Below are 14,987 nucleotides of genomic sequence, written 5' to 3'. Positions count from 1 at the left end.
AGCTATGGCTGGAGAATTCTGGGAGTTGAAATCCACAAGTCTTAAAGTTTAGCTTTATTATTTTATTTTATTTTATTTTATTATTTTATTATTATTTTATTTTATTTTATTTTATTATTTTATTTTATTATTTTATTTATTATTTTATTTTATTTTATTTTATTTTATTTTATTTATTTTATTATTTTATTTTATTTTATTTTATTTTATTTTATTTATTTTATTTTATTATATTATTTTATTTATTTTATTTTATTTATTTTATTTTATTATTTTATTTTATTTTGTCAATCGCTTACAAGATAATAGGTATAAGTATAAACATAGTTATGAATACATGAAATGGATACATATAAGAAAAATAACAAGAAACAATAGGACAGGGACGGTAGGCACGTTGGTGCGCTTATGCATGCCCCCTACAGACCTCTTAGGAAAGGGGTGAGGTCAATAGTAGACAGTCTAAGGTTAAAGTTTTTGGGGTTTGGGGAAGAAACCACAGAGTCAGGTAGAGTATTCCAGACATTGATCACTCTGTTGCTGAAGTCGTATTTCCTGCAATCAAGTTTGGTGCGGTTAACCTTGAGTTTGTATCTATTGTGTGCTCTTGTATTGTTATGGTTGAAGCTGAAGTATTCATTGACAGGTAGGACATTGCAACGTATGAATTTATATGCTATACTTAGATCGGACCGAAGGTTTTTCTAGGTCTAGAATTTCAAGTCTGGTGGCATAAGGTATTCTACAACGAGTAGAGGAGTAGAGAACTCTTCTTGTGAAATATTTCTGGACTTCTCAACTGTGTTAATATCAGATACATAATGTGGGTTCCAGACTGATGAGCTGTATTCAAGTATTGGTCTAGCAAATGTTTTGTATGCTCTGGTTAGTAGTGTGATATTACCAGAGAAAAAGCTACGTAGGATTAGGTTAACAACTCTTAATGCCTTTTTGGCTATGTAGTTGCAGTGGGCTCTAGCACTTAGATCATTAGAGGTGAGTATTCCAAGGTCCTTTACAGAGTTTGGAGGCCCCTGCTACAGACCATAAGATGCACCTAGCCTTTGGGGGAGGAAAACAAGAAGAAAAAAAAAATCTGCCTCTGCCTCCCAGCAATTGCCTCCTTTGCAGCAAACAGCCTGGTCACCTTCAGCACAGCCTGATTTAGCATGAGCAACTGATTGGCAGTTGAATCGGCTTCCTGGAATACCGCCAATCAGCTGTTCCAGGATGCGGGGATCACCACTGCCCATTGCTGCCGCTGCCTTTGCTGCCTCCATGTGCCCCATTTTCGGCCTCCGCGCGTCCCATTTTTGGCCCGGTTCCAGGGAGAGGGGATCGCCGCTGATCGCTGCTGCCACGTGGCAGTAGGTGGGCTGGAAATGGGATGTGCGGCGACCAAAAATGGGACACGCAGAGCAGGGGTCCCCAACCACCGGTCCACGGACCGGTACCGGTCCGCGGAACAACTCCTACCGGGCCGCTGGTTGCTGGGCGCCGCCATCTTTTTTTGACGAAAAAGTGCTTCCAGTGAGCTTTTCCGGGTAGAAAGCTCACGGAAGCCTTTTTCATCAAAAAGATGGCGGCGCATCGCTCGATGAGCTTTTCCGGGTAGAAAGCCATTTCTACCGGAAAAGCTCACGAGCGCTGCGCCGCCATCTTTTTGATGAAAAAGTGCTTCGGTGAGGTCACGGAAGCACTTTTTCATCAAAAAGATGGCGGCGCCCACCTGATGCTGGTACCGGGCCACAGCGCCCAGCTGATGCCGGTACCGGGCCGCGGCATAAAAAAGGTTGGGGATCACTGACGCAGAGGACGAAAATGGGGCACACAGAGGTGGTGACAGGCGGTGGCAGCAATGGGCGGCGGCAATCCCTGCAGTCTGGAACAGCTGATCGGCGGTATTCCGGGAGGCCGATCCAACCGCCAATCAGCTGCTCATGCTAAATCAGGCTATGCTGAAGCTGACCGGGTTGTTCGCTGTTTGCTGCAAGGAGACAAATCGCTGGGAGGCAGAGGCCGAAGGGTGGGCAGGGCTTCAGCAACATTCACTCTATAAGACGCACAGATGTTTCCACCCACTTTTTTTTTGGGTGGGGGGAAATGTGTCTTACAGTGAGAAAAATATGGTAATAATGGAAAATTGGAGTAGGGGAGAGAGGGCCGTAGTGGCTTGTACTGGGAAATTCAGGACCTCAGGTGGGAAGTCAGTCAATATATACAGATAGTCCTTGACTTACAACCACAACTGAGCCCAACATTTATGTTACTAAGCGAGGTGGTTGTTAAGGGAGCTTTGCCTCATTTACAACCTTTCTTGCCACAGCTGTTGAGTGAACCTCTGCAGCTGTTAAAAATGGTCATGTCACTTTTTCAGTGCCCTTGTAACTTTGAATGGTCACAAGCGGTTATAAGTCAAGGACTAGCAATAGCACTGGGACTTATAACCACTACCTGTATTAGCCATGCTAAGGTTTTATATATTATATAAAGAATATAAATATGTATGTATGTATGTATGTATGTATGTATGTATGTATGTATGTATGTATGGTATTCAGCTTTGTTCGGGTATTTTCCCACGTCATTATAGTTGTGCTTTTAAAGTTGTAGCAACGTTTCGGCAGAATCTCATCTGCCATCATCAGGCTTCTGTATTGTGTTCGTCTGAGAGTCAGACTTTCACAGCCGTTTCTGTTTTAAATTTGGGGCAGCCTATTGCTGTGCCAGAATGGTTTTTTCTTCATCCTGATTGGTTGGGAGTCTTGGTCTGTGTTTATTGGTCTTGGAGTTTGCTGTGTTCTGCTTGATTGGTGTTTCTAATATCTTTTGTCTGTTTTGTGGCTTTTTTTGTCTTGGTTGGCTAGCAACATTGTGTTCCTGTATTGGAGGCTTTTCGTGCGGCTTGGCTCCGAGTAAATGGACGGCTATCATTTATTAGGAAGCTAGGTTTCATCTGGGTGCCTGGTTGGGGTGTGTTTGAGCTGGAGGTATCAGGGGGGATCTGTTTGTGCCCAGGTGTTTGCCTGGCTTGTGGTGTGGAGATTTTTCTGTTTGTGAATGCAGGCTTCCAAATAATTGACATTCTGGTGGAATCATCTCTTCTATTCATGCTTTCAGGTCTTTTTTCAATCTCTATATAGTGTGTGTGTGTAAGGATAAAGATTCCCCTTGCACATATGTGCTAATCGTTTCTAGCTCTAGGGGGCAGTGCTCATCTCCGTTACAAAGCCGAAGAACCAGTGCTGTCTGAAGGCGTCTCCATGGTCATGTGGCCGGCATGACTAAACGCCGATAAGGCGCACAGAACACTTCTTTCCTTCTTCCCACCAAAGTGGTCCCTATTTTTCTACTTGCATCTTTACATGCTTTCGAACTGCTAGGTTGGCAGAAGCTGGGACAAGTAACGGGAGCTCACTCCGTTACATGGGGCCAGGGATTCAAACCACTGAATTGCTGAAGAGAGAAGCAGCCTGGAATTAAGCAGAAACTTCCTAACAGGGAGGACAATTAACCAGTGGAACAGCTCACCTCCAGAAGTCGTGGGTGCTCCATCCCAGGAGGCTTTTAAGAAGAGTCTAGAGACAGTCACCTATCTGAAATAGTATAGCTTCTCCTGCTTGAGCAGGGGCCGGACTAGAAGACCTCCAAGGTCCCTCCCAGCTCTATTCTATTCTAACATTCTAGAATATAAGGCAAATATTCTTCTGCCCTCTTCAAGGTCAGAGGGCAACAGAATATATAACGTTTTGAGCACCATGTAACTGAAGAACTATAAATAGATGTGATCCAGGTTTGCCTGATCAATAAGGTATTATTTTCAGCTTACTTCACTCTGTGTCATGCCTGACCTTTCTCCATTGCATCTAACAAGAGCTGCTCTTCTGGATACTGGTTTATCCAAAAGGCCCAAAGAATGTAGATGTTGAAATGTAGGTCAAAACCACAACTGATGCTGTTCTTCTCTTTGGATCTATCTGTTTTAGGAAAATTTTCAACAGTAGGTACCCCCCCCCACCTCCACCTGTGTTGGAGAGCAAAAAAAAGGGGGGGGGACTGAAGGCCAGTTGATTGAGAATCATCAACCACCTAAAACCTGGCCTTCGTTCCCTTTTTCTTCTCTAACAACCTGGGTTCTACTTACATCCTTTTCTGCTTCCTTCAGCTCCGCTTCTTTCTCCTTCACTCTCATGACAAACATCTGCCTCATTTCTTCCTCTTTCTTCTGTAGTTCACCCAGAAATTCATTTCTCTTGGCTTCGTAGGTTTCTTGCAGGCTGGTTTCCAACACAACAACCCCCAAAGAGAACGGTTGGAAGTGATGAGAGGGAAGAAAGAAGTAAGGAAGAGAAGGGGGAAAAAAAGAAGTCAACCTTTAACACCAGGAGGGATTCTTATGAAAGACTCTCAAGTGATAAATTATAAATAAATAAAATTTCTAGGAACAGAAGGGGAACACAGCAAAGCCTCTTGTTCTCTGTTTGAGATAGTCATGGGGAAAAAAAGATTGAAGCATATAAGTAGTCTTCAAACTACAACCGTAATGGAGCCTCGTGATGATTTATCTAAAAGCAGGTTGGCCTCACATGACCCACCCAATTTTACAGCATTAAGCGAACCAATGATTTGCTGTAGGCATTGAGCGCCCAACGTGTGACCATGGGGGGAAGGGCACTGACCGCTGCAACTTCAAATTCAGATTATAAGAACACCTCCCCGCTCAAGTAGGTCTCTCAGAAGTTTCAAATAGTTGCCAAGCAACTGGTCATAAGCTGAACTCTACCCATAATCAATTTTTTAAAAGATTTTTTAAAACAAAAACAACCCTGTGAGGTAGGTTGGGCTGAGAGAGAGACAGACAGACAGACTGGCTCAGTCACCCAGTTGGGTTTCACGTCTAAGGCGGGACTAGAACTCACAGTCTCCTGGTGATTGGCCCAAAGTCGCCCAGCTGGGTTTCATGCCTAAGGCGGGACTAGAACTCACTGCATCCCAGTTTTTAGCCTGGTGTCTTAACTACTACACCAAATTAGCTTACATGATACTAAATCAGCAGCACAGAGAATTTAAACCTCTAATTTATCACCTTGATTTATTTCAATAAACCTACAATCTGCGTGGGTGCCTTCATAAATTCCGCCAAAAGTCACAGTGATTGTTAATGTGACAGGAAGGGAAAAATAATAAATTAGTTAATATATGAATTGTATTTTTTTTTAAATAAAGTTTTGTCCTGGCCTTGTTCTCTTTGCTGGAAGGCATCTCTCAGCATGCCATTTAGAAGCCAAATCAACTTGTTTTTAATTCAAATAAAAACAGTCTTGGGCGATTCTAACCGCTTCCTTAAAAACCTGGGGGAGAGGAAGGGAGGAGGATGAATTAAATAAAAATAAAAATTAAAGAAAAATAATACATGTGAATTTCTATCTTTTATCTTCACCTTATTCTGTGATGGTGAACAGGCGGCACGTAGAACCATTTATGCGGGCACATGAGCCCCAGCCAAACTTACCTGCACTGCGCATGCAATGGGCCTTCCAGAAATATTGGAAGTGCCGAAATGGGCCCATTTTTTGGCCTCCAAAGGCTGCAGAGGCTTCCCTCGAGCCCCTGAGAGGGCAAAAACAGACTCCTCTGGACTCCAGAGGCCCTCTGGAGGCTGAAAACGGGCACTTCTGGTATTTTCGGAAGGCCCATTTTTCGGCCTCGCAAAACTGCAGAGGCTTCTCTTGAGCCTCAGGGAGGCTGAAAAAGGCCTCCAACGGCCCAAAAATCAGCTGGGAGGTGTGTGCATACAGTGCAGGTAAGAAGGTACGGGGTGTGTGTGTTGCGTGCGCATGCGCAGGGGGGGCAGGGCACATCGCCTTCTGGGTGCTGGCACGTGAGCACACAATTTTCGGCATGTGAGCCCAAAAAGGTTAGCCACCACTGCCTTACCCAGTTGCCATTTGCCTAACTAGTTTCATTAATGGATACCTTCAGACTGATTCTTCTAAATAAGTACAGTAGCTGTTAAAAAGCGCTCCTTCCTATTTTAATTTGGAATAATTTGAATTCCAGTCCTGGGGCATAAATCTTAAAGGGAATAAGGAATTTGTATCTGAAGATACCCAATTATCTGAATGATTGAAGAAACATGAGACACTATGCACGTACATCTAATTGGAATCAAGCAGTTTTATCTGGAGCTGTATGTCAGCAGTTGAATCCAAGGGGATGGTATAGAATATTCCTTTGCCCAATTAAACAACATTACATCGTTTATTGTGTGGGAACTGTTCGGGGTGAGGGTGGGGGAACATGCTCATAAGAATCTGATTAAACGTGGGCCGAATCAGTGGCAGTTAAACAAGAACCAGGGTTTGGCTCTAGACTAGATCCATTAAACAGGACTTGGCAAGCTGTAATGAGGAATTGCTTCACCACATGGTTGAGGAGAAAGAAAACAAGACCAAGTAGGTGGTGAAAAGGAATTCAGAATCATCTGTCACTTGGCAAAATTAGTCAGGTTTTGTTTTGCTAGAGCAAACCAATAAAGCATCTTGTTCAAGTAGATGGTAGACTATATTTTATATGGATATTCATTCTTTGACAGTCATAATTCCTTCTTTCCTTCCTCCCTTCCTTTCCTATATTCTTCCTGTCTATTTCCTTTCTTCATTCCCATATTCTTCCTTTCTATTTCCTTCCTTCCTATATTCTTCCTGCCTTTCTTCCTCTTTCCTTCCTTCCCATATTCTTTCTGCCTTTCTCCTGCTTCCTTCCCATATTCTTCCTGTCTTTTTCTTTCCTTCCTTTCCTTTCTCTTTCCCCAGTAAGTACTCATACTATTTACATACAACTGTCCCATATAACCATGCTATTAAAAAATGCACCATATTTCTTAGACAAGTGCCTTGGCTGGCAAAGCCAATCTTAACTTGAACCCTTTCATTCATTCATATCATCCATCAAATGGAAAATATGCCTTGTGGAAAGAAAGCATGTATTCAGTGTGAACAAATATATGAACAGGGAACTGGCACTTATTCTTATTGTAAAAATTTCGTGCAGAATATCCCAAGCCATTTAACAGTAGCAGAAAGAGAAGTGTAAAATGTAGCAATGAAAACGAAAGAATATTGATGTGGGGAAAGGATAGATTAACAACCAAAAACCTCACTTCCTAGAAGATAAAATTCCATTGTGACTTCTATTGCTGCATAGAACAAGCAGGGTGGGGCAAAATTCATTCCGCCTAAATGAATACTAACTAGTTGCATTTTTAAGTTTCTGTAAGAGCATCTGAACATTAAATGATGCTTTTCTTTTCACATAGCCAGAGCATAAAATCGTAAATATACTTAATACCTGCATACTATTTTCTATACCAGCTTTTAAGCATTTCAGCTGCTTTGTGTTTTATCTAGCAATGAGCCACGGTGGTGCAGTGGTTAGAGTGCAATACTGCAAGCTACTTCTGCTGACTGCTGGCTGCCTGCAATTTGGCAGTTCGAATCTCACTAGGCTGAAGGTTGACTCAGCCTTCCCTCCTTCCAAGGTGGGTAAAATGAGGATCCAGATTGTTGAGGGCAATAGGCTGACTCTGTAAACTGTTTAGAGAGGGCTGTAAAGCACTGTAAAGCGGTATATAAGTCTAAGGGCTATCGCTAAGCCTCACTGACACCTCAAAAGTAGGAACATTAGAGGTAGTCCTCAACTTATAACTGCTGGCTTAGTAACCATTTGATGTTACAGTGCACCCCCCCGCACAAAAGGCACTTGCTATCTGGTTCCAGAGTTGTGCCCCTTCACAATCACATGATCATCTTTCAGGTGACTGCAATCCTGCGTTTTAACCACTTCACCACCAATGGCTCCCAAGACCAATGAGAGCAGTTGGATATACAGGGAGATATTGCAAGAAGCAAAATCTAAAATAGGACGATTTGTATTTTCTTAGCTGCTAGCCTGGATTGGCTCTGAAATTCTAAGATGAGAAGGTTTTGTGCACCTGCTCCCAGCAACACACCAAACTTCTTTCTGAGTTAGTTTGGAAGCTCACCTGCTCTTTACCTACCTGAATGGTTTGCTGTCAGGATCTGTGTCTTTGAATCCCATCTCTTCTAGTTTGCACCGGCGGTAGAGCTCATAATGTCGGCTATGAGTCTGCTCCCTCAGGTCTTCCATATTCACTCTGATCAGCATTTCACGCAACTTTACAAAATCACAGTGGTTCTCATTTTCAACTATTTTTTAAAAAATCAAAAAAATGTGGAAATGTAGATCAAGGATATGGCGGAAACCGGATTTCCCCTTTTTTTCTTAACACAAAAACCTAACTATTTTTCATTTTAAAAAATCAAAAAAAATATATCAGGATTTATTGCCATTATAACTCCATAATTATATAAATCGTGCAATGGCCTAGAGGTGGAGCTCTTGCCTCACAATCAGGAGGCTGTGAGTTCGATCCTAGGTAGAGGCAGATATTTCTCTCTCTGGGCACAATGAGAATGAACAAAACTCCGCACTGGCGACAGGAAGGGCATCCGGCCAGTAAACACTCAGTTCCATTCAGTTGCCCAGGACTCTACCCCGTAAGGGATTATGGGGTCATTAAAAGGAGATGAAGATGATATCTCTATAGTTATATCTCCCAAAGATTTTTCAAAAGAGCTTAAATTATTTGATTTCCATTATTTCAGTAATTAACAGTTCTGGAGGTAGAAGAGTCCTTTTGCTTTACAGATACTGAGTTGACTTAAGAATATTCTATAATGAGCTAGATTGACTGCTCAATCTCCCCTGTGATTCAGAAACTATATTTGTATCCATCGTGATTAATGTGCTAAGTTTATATTCATTTTAATTAATAACTCTTTTATTAACAATAAAGGCAAAACAGCCTAAACAGAACTTCATTGGAAACTCCACATGCTATTACTGAAATTTAAAAGGACATGTTTTCTTGGTGTGCATCAGATACAATTCTCCAGATCTCAGTCGCAACCGTCATGTCTGTTGTTTTGCTTCCTGCTGATTCAAGAAATTGCTCATATAGCTGCCACCTGCCAACCCCGATTTAAATTTTTTTGTACCCTTGGTACAAAACATATACAGATTTTTCTGTCCCCATCAACATACCTTGGACCACTCCCCATGGATATTGTCTAGCTTTGGCCATTTTATTGCCAATCTTCACTTCTTCGGTGCTGCCAACCACGGCAAATGGGAGATGGACCTGAAATTAGGGTGATATAAAGAGGTTAGGTATTCCCAAAACTGAATTAAAGCAAACCCCACTCCCTTCTGGCACTGATGTTACCAAGTTGGGTGATGAAATGTTTGCAAGAAAACAACCAAGCTCAGAGAGCCCCAAAGAGCCCCACAGGGATAATGAAAGGTACCCTCATTGCTGGGGCTGATCACCTGGGCATGGAGTGACAGGTTCTGCGCCACTCTTGAGTGATCCACTTGGTTGCTGTTTTTTAAATATTTTTTATTAAGGATATTTCATCATTCACACCACATTTCCAATCTTTACCGTGCTTCAGTATCGGTATGACTCATAATTACATAATAGTATTTTCATTTTTCTTCTGCTTATATACATTACTGTTTTTATATCAATATTCTTACATACATATTTTACCTTTCCACAAATACAAATACATATATTTCCCTTTCACCTTACTATCACTCTTAAGTAACCTTTATGTATAATATTTACATCTATTCTCTAATCATTCGTACCATGTGTCCCAGATCTTGTAGTATTCCGTTTCTCCTTTGTCTTTTAGTTTCATAGTTAATCTATCCATCTCTGCACAATCAAGCACCTTTTTTATCACCATACGTCTGAGGGAGTGTTGTCCTGTTTCCAATTTTGTGCATAGATAATTTTAGCCACAGTTGTTATGTGGAGTGTAATAAACTGAATTTTCTTACTTAAGTTTCCTTTTGTTATACCTAGTAGAAATAATTTCGGTTTCAACTCAATTTTTTGTTTCATAACTTCCTCTATTTCCTTATTTTAATCCAATGTGTTTCCTGGCTTCTATACACGTCCACCACATATAAAAAAATGTACCTTGTTTGTGCTTACATCTCCAACAATGCCACTTTGAAGGAGCCCAACTCAGTTGTGAAAAGCCAAGCTACTTATTTCCTTTCGCCAAGAAACACTTCCAACCAAACACTAGTCTCCTTTTCTGCCCTTGACCCACACCTGCATCTAGACATTCATTTTGGACCTTTAGAGACTCTCTGAATCCAGGTGAGATGATAGGGGACAGTGCTCATCTCCATTTCTTAGTCAAGGGAGCCATTATTGACTGAAGACATTTCCATGATCATGTGGCCAGCATGACTAAATGCCGAAACACATGAAACGCCGTCACCTTCCCAACAAAGTGGTACCTATTTATCTACTTGCATTTGCATGCTTTTGAACTGCTAGGTGGACAGGAGCTGGGGCAAGTATAACAGGAGCTCAACCCATCATGCAGTGTCAGCTTTCCAACTGAGAAGCTCAGCGTCGTCAGCTGATGAGTCTTCACGGCCCTGGTTAAAGTGGTTATAGGACAACCCAAAGTTATTCATCTGGGACAGAATTCTTAATAGCTGGGTCATCACTGGAAATTTTAAAGAGATTAAGACAGCCATTTGTCTGAAATGGCATAGGTAACAGATAACAGATAATCAGAGTTGGAAGGGACCTTATAGGTCATCTAGTCTAGCCCCCCGCCCAAGCGGGAGACCCTACACCATTTCTGACAGATGGCAGCTCAGTCTCTTCTTGAAAGCTTCCAGGGATGAAGCTCCCACAACTTCTGAGGGCAACTTCTGTTCCATTGGTTGATTGTTCTCACTGTCAGAAAGTTTCTCCTTATTTCCAGGTTAAATCTCTCCTCGTTCAGTTTCCATCCATTATTCCTTGTCTGACCTTCGGGTGCTTTAGAAAATAGCTCGACCATAAGTGGCACACAGAGCCATTTGTGCTGGCATACGAGCCACAGGCGAACTTACCTCACTGCGCATGTGCGCGCCTCACAGTTGATTTTTTTTTAAGGCTGGTTTGAGGCCTTTTTTGGGCCTCCCAGAGGCTTGGAAAAAGCCTCTGCAAGGCTTTTCAGGACAAATTATAGGCCTGTTTTGTCACTTCCTGTAGTACATATTGCATTCTGGGTGCTGGCAAACAAGTGTGTGCGTTCTGGCGCGCACACAATTTTTGGCACAGGAGCCCAAAAAGGTTAGCCACCACTGGTATAGGGTGTCCTGCCTGAACTGGAGGTTTGATTAGAAGGCCTCAAAGATCCCTTCCAACTATGCTATGCTATGCTATGCTATGCTATGCTATGCTATGCTATGCTATGCTATGCTATGCTATGCTATGCTATTATCTCCAAGGCCTTTTCAACTCTTGTTATCCAGTAGAAAAATCTCACTTTTACTTCAAAGCATTTGTTTAAAAGGTTCAAAGGAGCAGTCCCATGTTTGAGGCAGCTGTTTATTATTATTTTGGAAATGAAAGAGGGAATTCTGCAACCTAATGAATGGCCTCAGACTTGAAAGTGTGGTGTTCTGAATTTGAAGTCATTCAACGTTTTGCACAACCACCCAGAGCAAACATGGTGGCTCTGTGTTCTCCTGCCAAAAACAGTTTCCTCTAAGAAAGAGCTGGGTGGAGAAAAAGGCAACATTCAGGACACAGTGCTGGCTTTTTTGGGGGTGTGTGTGTGTGGTGGTGGGGGTTTAAAGCATCTCTGGAATACAGCTGTAGCCTTTGAAGGGGGTGTGTATCAGTGACAGCAGGCTTGACATCAAAACAGCTTCTTCCTCCAGAGTTCATTACAACCCTAACTAATTGCATTATGCAGCAATATCTGGAGAGAGTTAATTACAGCACACGCCACCCATGGTCTGTTGCATGGAGAGGAGCAAAGAAGAGCAAAGCCCAAGAAAGAAAAATGGCCTGATGATCTGAAAATGGTTCAACGAGCAATGATCAAACATTTTTCAAGCTATCTTTGCTTGTTTAAAACGATTGCTGACATTTTTAAGAAGTGGATTCTCAAGGCAGAGAATCCACTTCTGAAATGCTTTGCATTATTCTGTGCGAGAATTACATCTTTTCTAAGAATATCCAAATTAGGATCTATAACATAAATCATAGGACCCCTCCCATACTCGACCCAAAGGAATTCTGTCCCTTCTTTCTTGGAAAAAAAAAAATCTCCTTTCTTCCTTACGCATCCTTCATTCCATTAAACTTTCACATAGCTGTAAATTATCATGGGAAATAGAGTCACTGAATATTTCAACTCAACTTTACAAGCAGCAAAAAAAAAAAAGCCGCTTCATCTGCTGTCCTTCAAAATAACCTAAGTAATATCTGTCCCCAGAAAAGGAAGGATGATGAAAATTTCACTTTTAAATAAGTTCAGAGCTCATTGCTCACTTTTCTTCAGAATATGCTTGTTCAATTTAAACTCTGACAGTCTATAATACAAGTGAGTGTTGACGTTTCGTAGGAAGTCGGTTATGGTGAATTGAAGGAAGTCAAGGCTTGGCCCACACCACACCCTATTTTATAGCCCTCTACTAAAAGAGGAAGGAAAAGAGGATGTAATAAAAAGCGGCAGAGCCTGTCTGCATTCCAGCTAGCCAATGCAATATTTGAGGGAGAATCCACAGATCAGCAATCAGAGGAAGCTGCATGTATATGCATGAGACAGAGAGGAGAAAAGGGAGGGAGGGAGGGAGGAATAGAATGAAGGAACAACAGACCAAGGGAAAAGCACCTGCAACCTTCTTCTTCTCAGTAATAAATACTCTATATCAGGCACAGTATTTGTCAAAAGTCACATTAAAAAAAAGGAACATTAGAAATTGTAAGCAAATATAAATTGCAGAAAGATTGAAGGCAAAGGAGGTCCAGGCAGAAGAAGAAGATCAGGGCTTCCAAATCTGAGGGACCGCTTTGGACAAAACTCAACAGCACTTTTTCATGTGGCTGTTGATAAAAATAGGGTCGCCAACATGATCACCAAAGTCAGATGACAGATAGGGCACAAGAAGAAGGAGAAGAGGAGAGGGAGAAGAGGAAAGAAGATAATGAGAAGAGAAAGGAGAAGAAGGAGAGGGAGGAGGAGGAGGAGGAGGAGGGGAGGAGGAGGAGGAGGAGGAGGAGGAGGAGGAGGAGAGAAGAAGAGGAGGAGGAAGAAGAGAAGAGAAGGAGAAGAAGAGGAGGGAGGAGGAGGAGGAGGAGGAGGAGGAGGAGGAGGAGGAGGAGGAGGAGGAGGAGGAGGAGGAGGAGAGGAGGAAGGAGGAAGGAGAGAAGAGAAAGGAGAAGAAGAAGAAGAAGAAGAAGAAGAAGAAGAAGAAGAAGAAGAAGAAGAAGAAGAAGAAGAAGAAGAAGAAGAAGAAGAAGAAGAAGAAGAAGAAGAAGAAGAAGAAGAAGAAGAAGAAGAAGAAGAAGAAGAAGAAGAAGAAGAAGAAGAAGAAGAAGAAGGTTGTCTGTATGCCATATGGTGGAAATGCCAAAGACCGTTTGATTTAAAACCTTCCAGAGGATTCTTGCAAATGTCAGAGGCAAAGGTTAAAGTTTGGCTCAGACTGCATTTTTATTTATTCGTTGTTTGATATTTTATCTATTATCTGAACATAACATTACAGAAAAGAAGGAGACAACCAGTCTTCAGGATTCTTCATATTCCACTACCACATAGATGACTAATGCACATAATTTGGGAGGGATCTGGGTGGGACTCCACTCGCATGAGTTGCTTGTAAAAATAATAAAGGCGGGATACAAAGAAGTAAATAAAATGTGGAAGGACCTTCCCAATGATGCCTCATGGATGCACCACACCTGGCCTCCACATTGTCTATTTTTTAGCTCACAACTTCAACATGTTGTTCACTTGCATACTGAAAGAGAACTGCCGCTGGGGAACCACTCTGCCTTTTAAAGATGTTTCATTTTGGTTGTCCCTAGTTTATATTAATTTTTTGACAGTTTTCTGAAAACTGTTTCATTGAATCTATTATTCTTTATGAGACCACCTCTCTGGCCTTCTTTGGCAAGATGATATAATTTAATTAGCAAGGTTTGTGACAACACCCAGAAGACCAGATTTGGCCCAAAGCCACTGATTTATTTATTTGAAAGCATGTAATTAATACCTTGCTGAAGTTTCAAAATATACACACGTGTTCTCATTCTCTCTCTCTCTCTGTCTCTCTCTCTCTCACACACACACCCAAAGCCTGATCTGGTCTACAGTTAATTTCCTCCATTTCTTAAGCTTCAAACCAAAACCTCAAAACCACCCTGGAGAGTTGGGAATTTGCAGTAAACAATCCTTCTGCCTAAAGAAGAAGGGACATCTCCAGCCTCGCCAAGGAAGCCATAAAATATATATTTGGGGTTCTTCCTCCTTCCGGGATAGTATACATTTTGAAGTGGAGCCCCAAAGGCAGACGAAGTGACATTTGGGTCTTTCCATCTCTGGAGAGTCTTCCAGGTGCTGTTCTCATTCTGCAGTTTTCAGTTCTGAATCGGTTTCTATTTTGAGGAAGTTGGCAACCAGGTCCATTTTCATAAGATTGGGTTAAGAACTGGGCACATGGGTGGGACAATACTTTCCCCCACGATCCGTGGGATGATGGCAACCGGTATTTTTGTGGTCTTTCCTGCTCTCCGTCTGCCTAGGAAAGTGTAAACTTCTGAGCTGCACAGCACGAAAGTACACATGAATATGATGGCCATGAACTAATTTCAATAACATCTCTTTCAGATAACGAAAACTTCAGGTTACTCCTTCAGGTTTCACTTTTATACATTTCAGCTACTTTTCTATGAACTCAGAGCAGCTGATGAAAAAGGCTGTTACAGATGTCTTGTCTGAAATGGTACTATAGGGCAGGGGTGTCAAACTCGCGACGACACGTCGGCACACGATGTATCACAACTTTTCCCTCTTTGTTAAACCGGGGGGTGG

At 42.0% G+C, this 14,987-nt stretch overlaps 1 protein-coding gene across 5 annotated transcripts in view; it reads right to left on the bottom strand.

The window, feature by feature from the left end:
- Window positions 1–14,987, bottom strand: part of SEPTIN11 (septin 11) — a 139,651-nt gene that overhangs the window by 23,709 nt on the left and 100,955 nt on the right. For all 5 annotated transcript variants that reach the window (XM_087962743.1, XM_087962745.1, XM_087962744.1 and 2 more), the window contains exons 6-8: window positions 9,127–9,223; window positions 8,060–8,228; window positions 4,145–4,277 (exon numbers count right to left, since the gene is read on the bottom strand). In XM_087962743.1, coding sequence (XP_087818869.1) covers window positions 4,145–4,277; window positions 8,060–8,228; window positions 9,127–9,223 — 399 coding nt within the window. The remainder of the gene's footprint in view (window positions 1–4,144; window positions 4,278–8,059; window positions 8,229–9,126; window positions 9,224–14,987) is intronic.

This window comes from Notechis scutatus, chromosome 4 (assembly GCF_049901735.1).
Source record: "Notechis scutatus isolate UNSWTSFEM ecotype Mainland chromosome 4, rNotScu1.2, whole genome shotgun sequence".
Lineage (NCBI taxonomy): Eukaryota > Metazoa > Chordata > Lepidosauria > Squamata > Elapidae > Notechis > Notechis scutatus.
The sequence above is the reverse complement of the archived record's forward strand: the minus strand, read 5'-3'. Positions and strand labels throughout refer to the sequence as shown.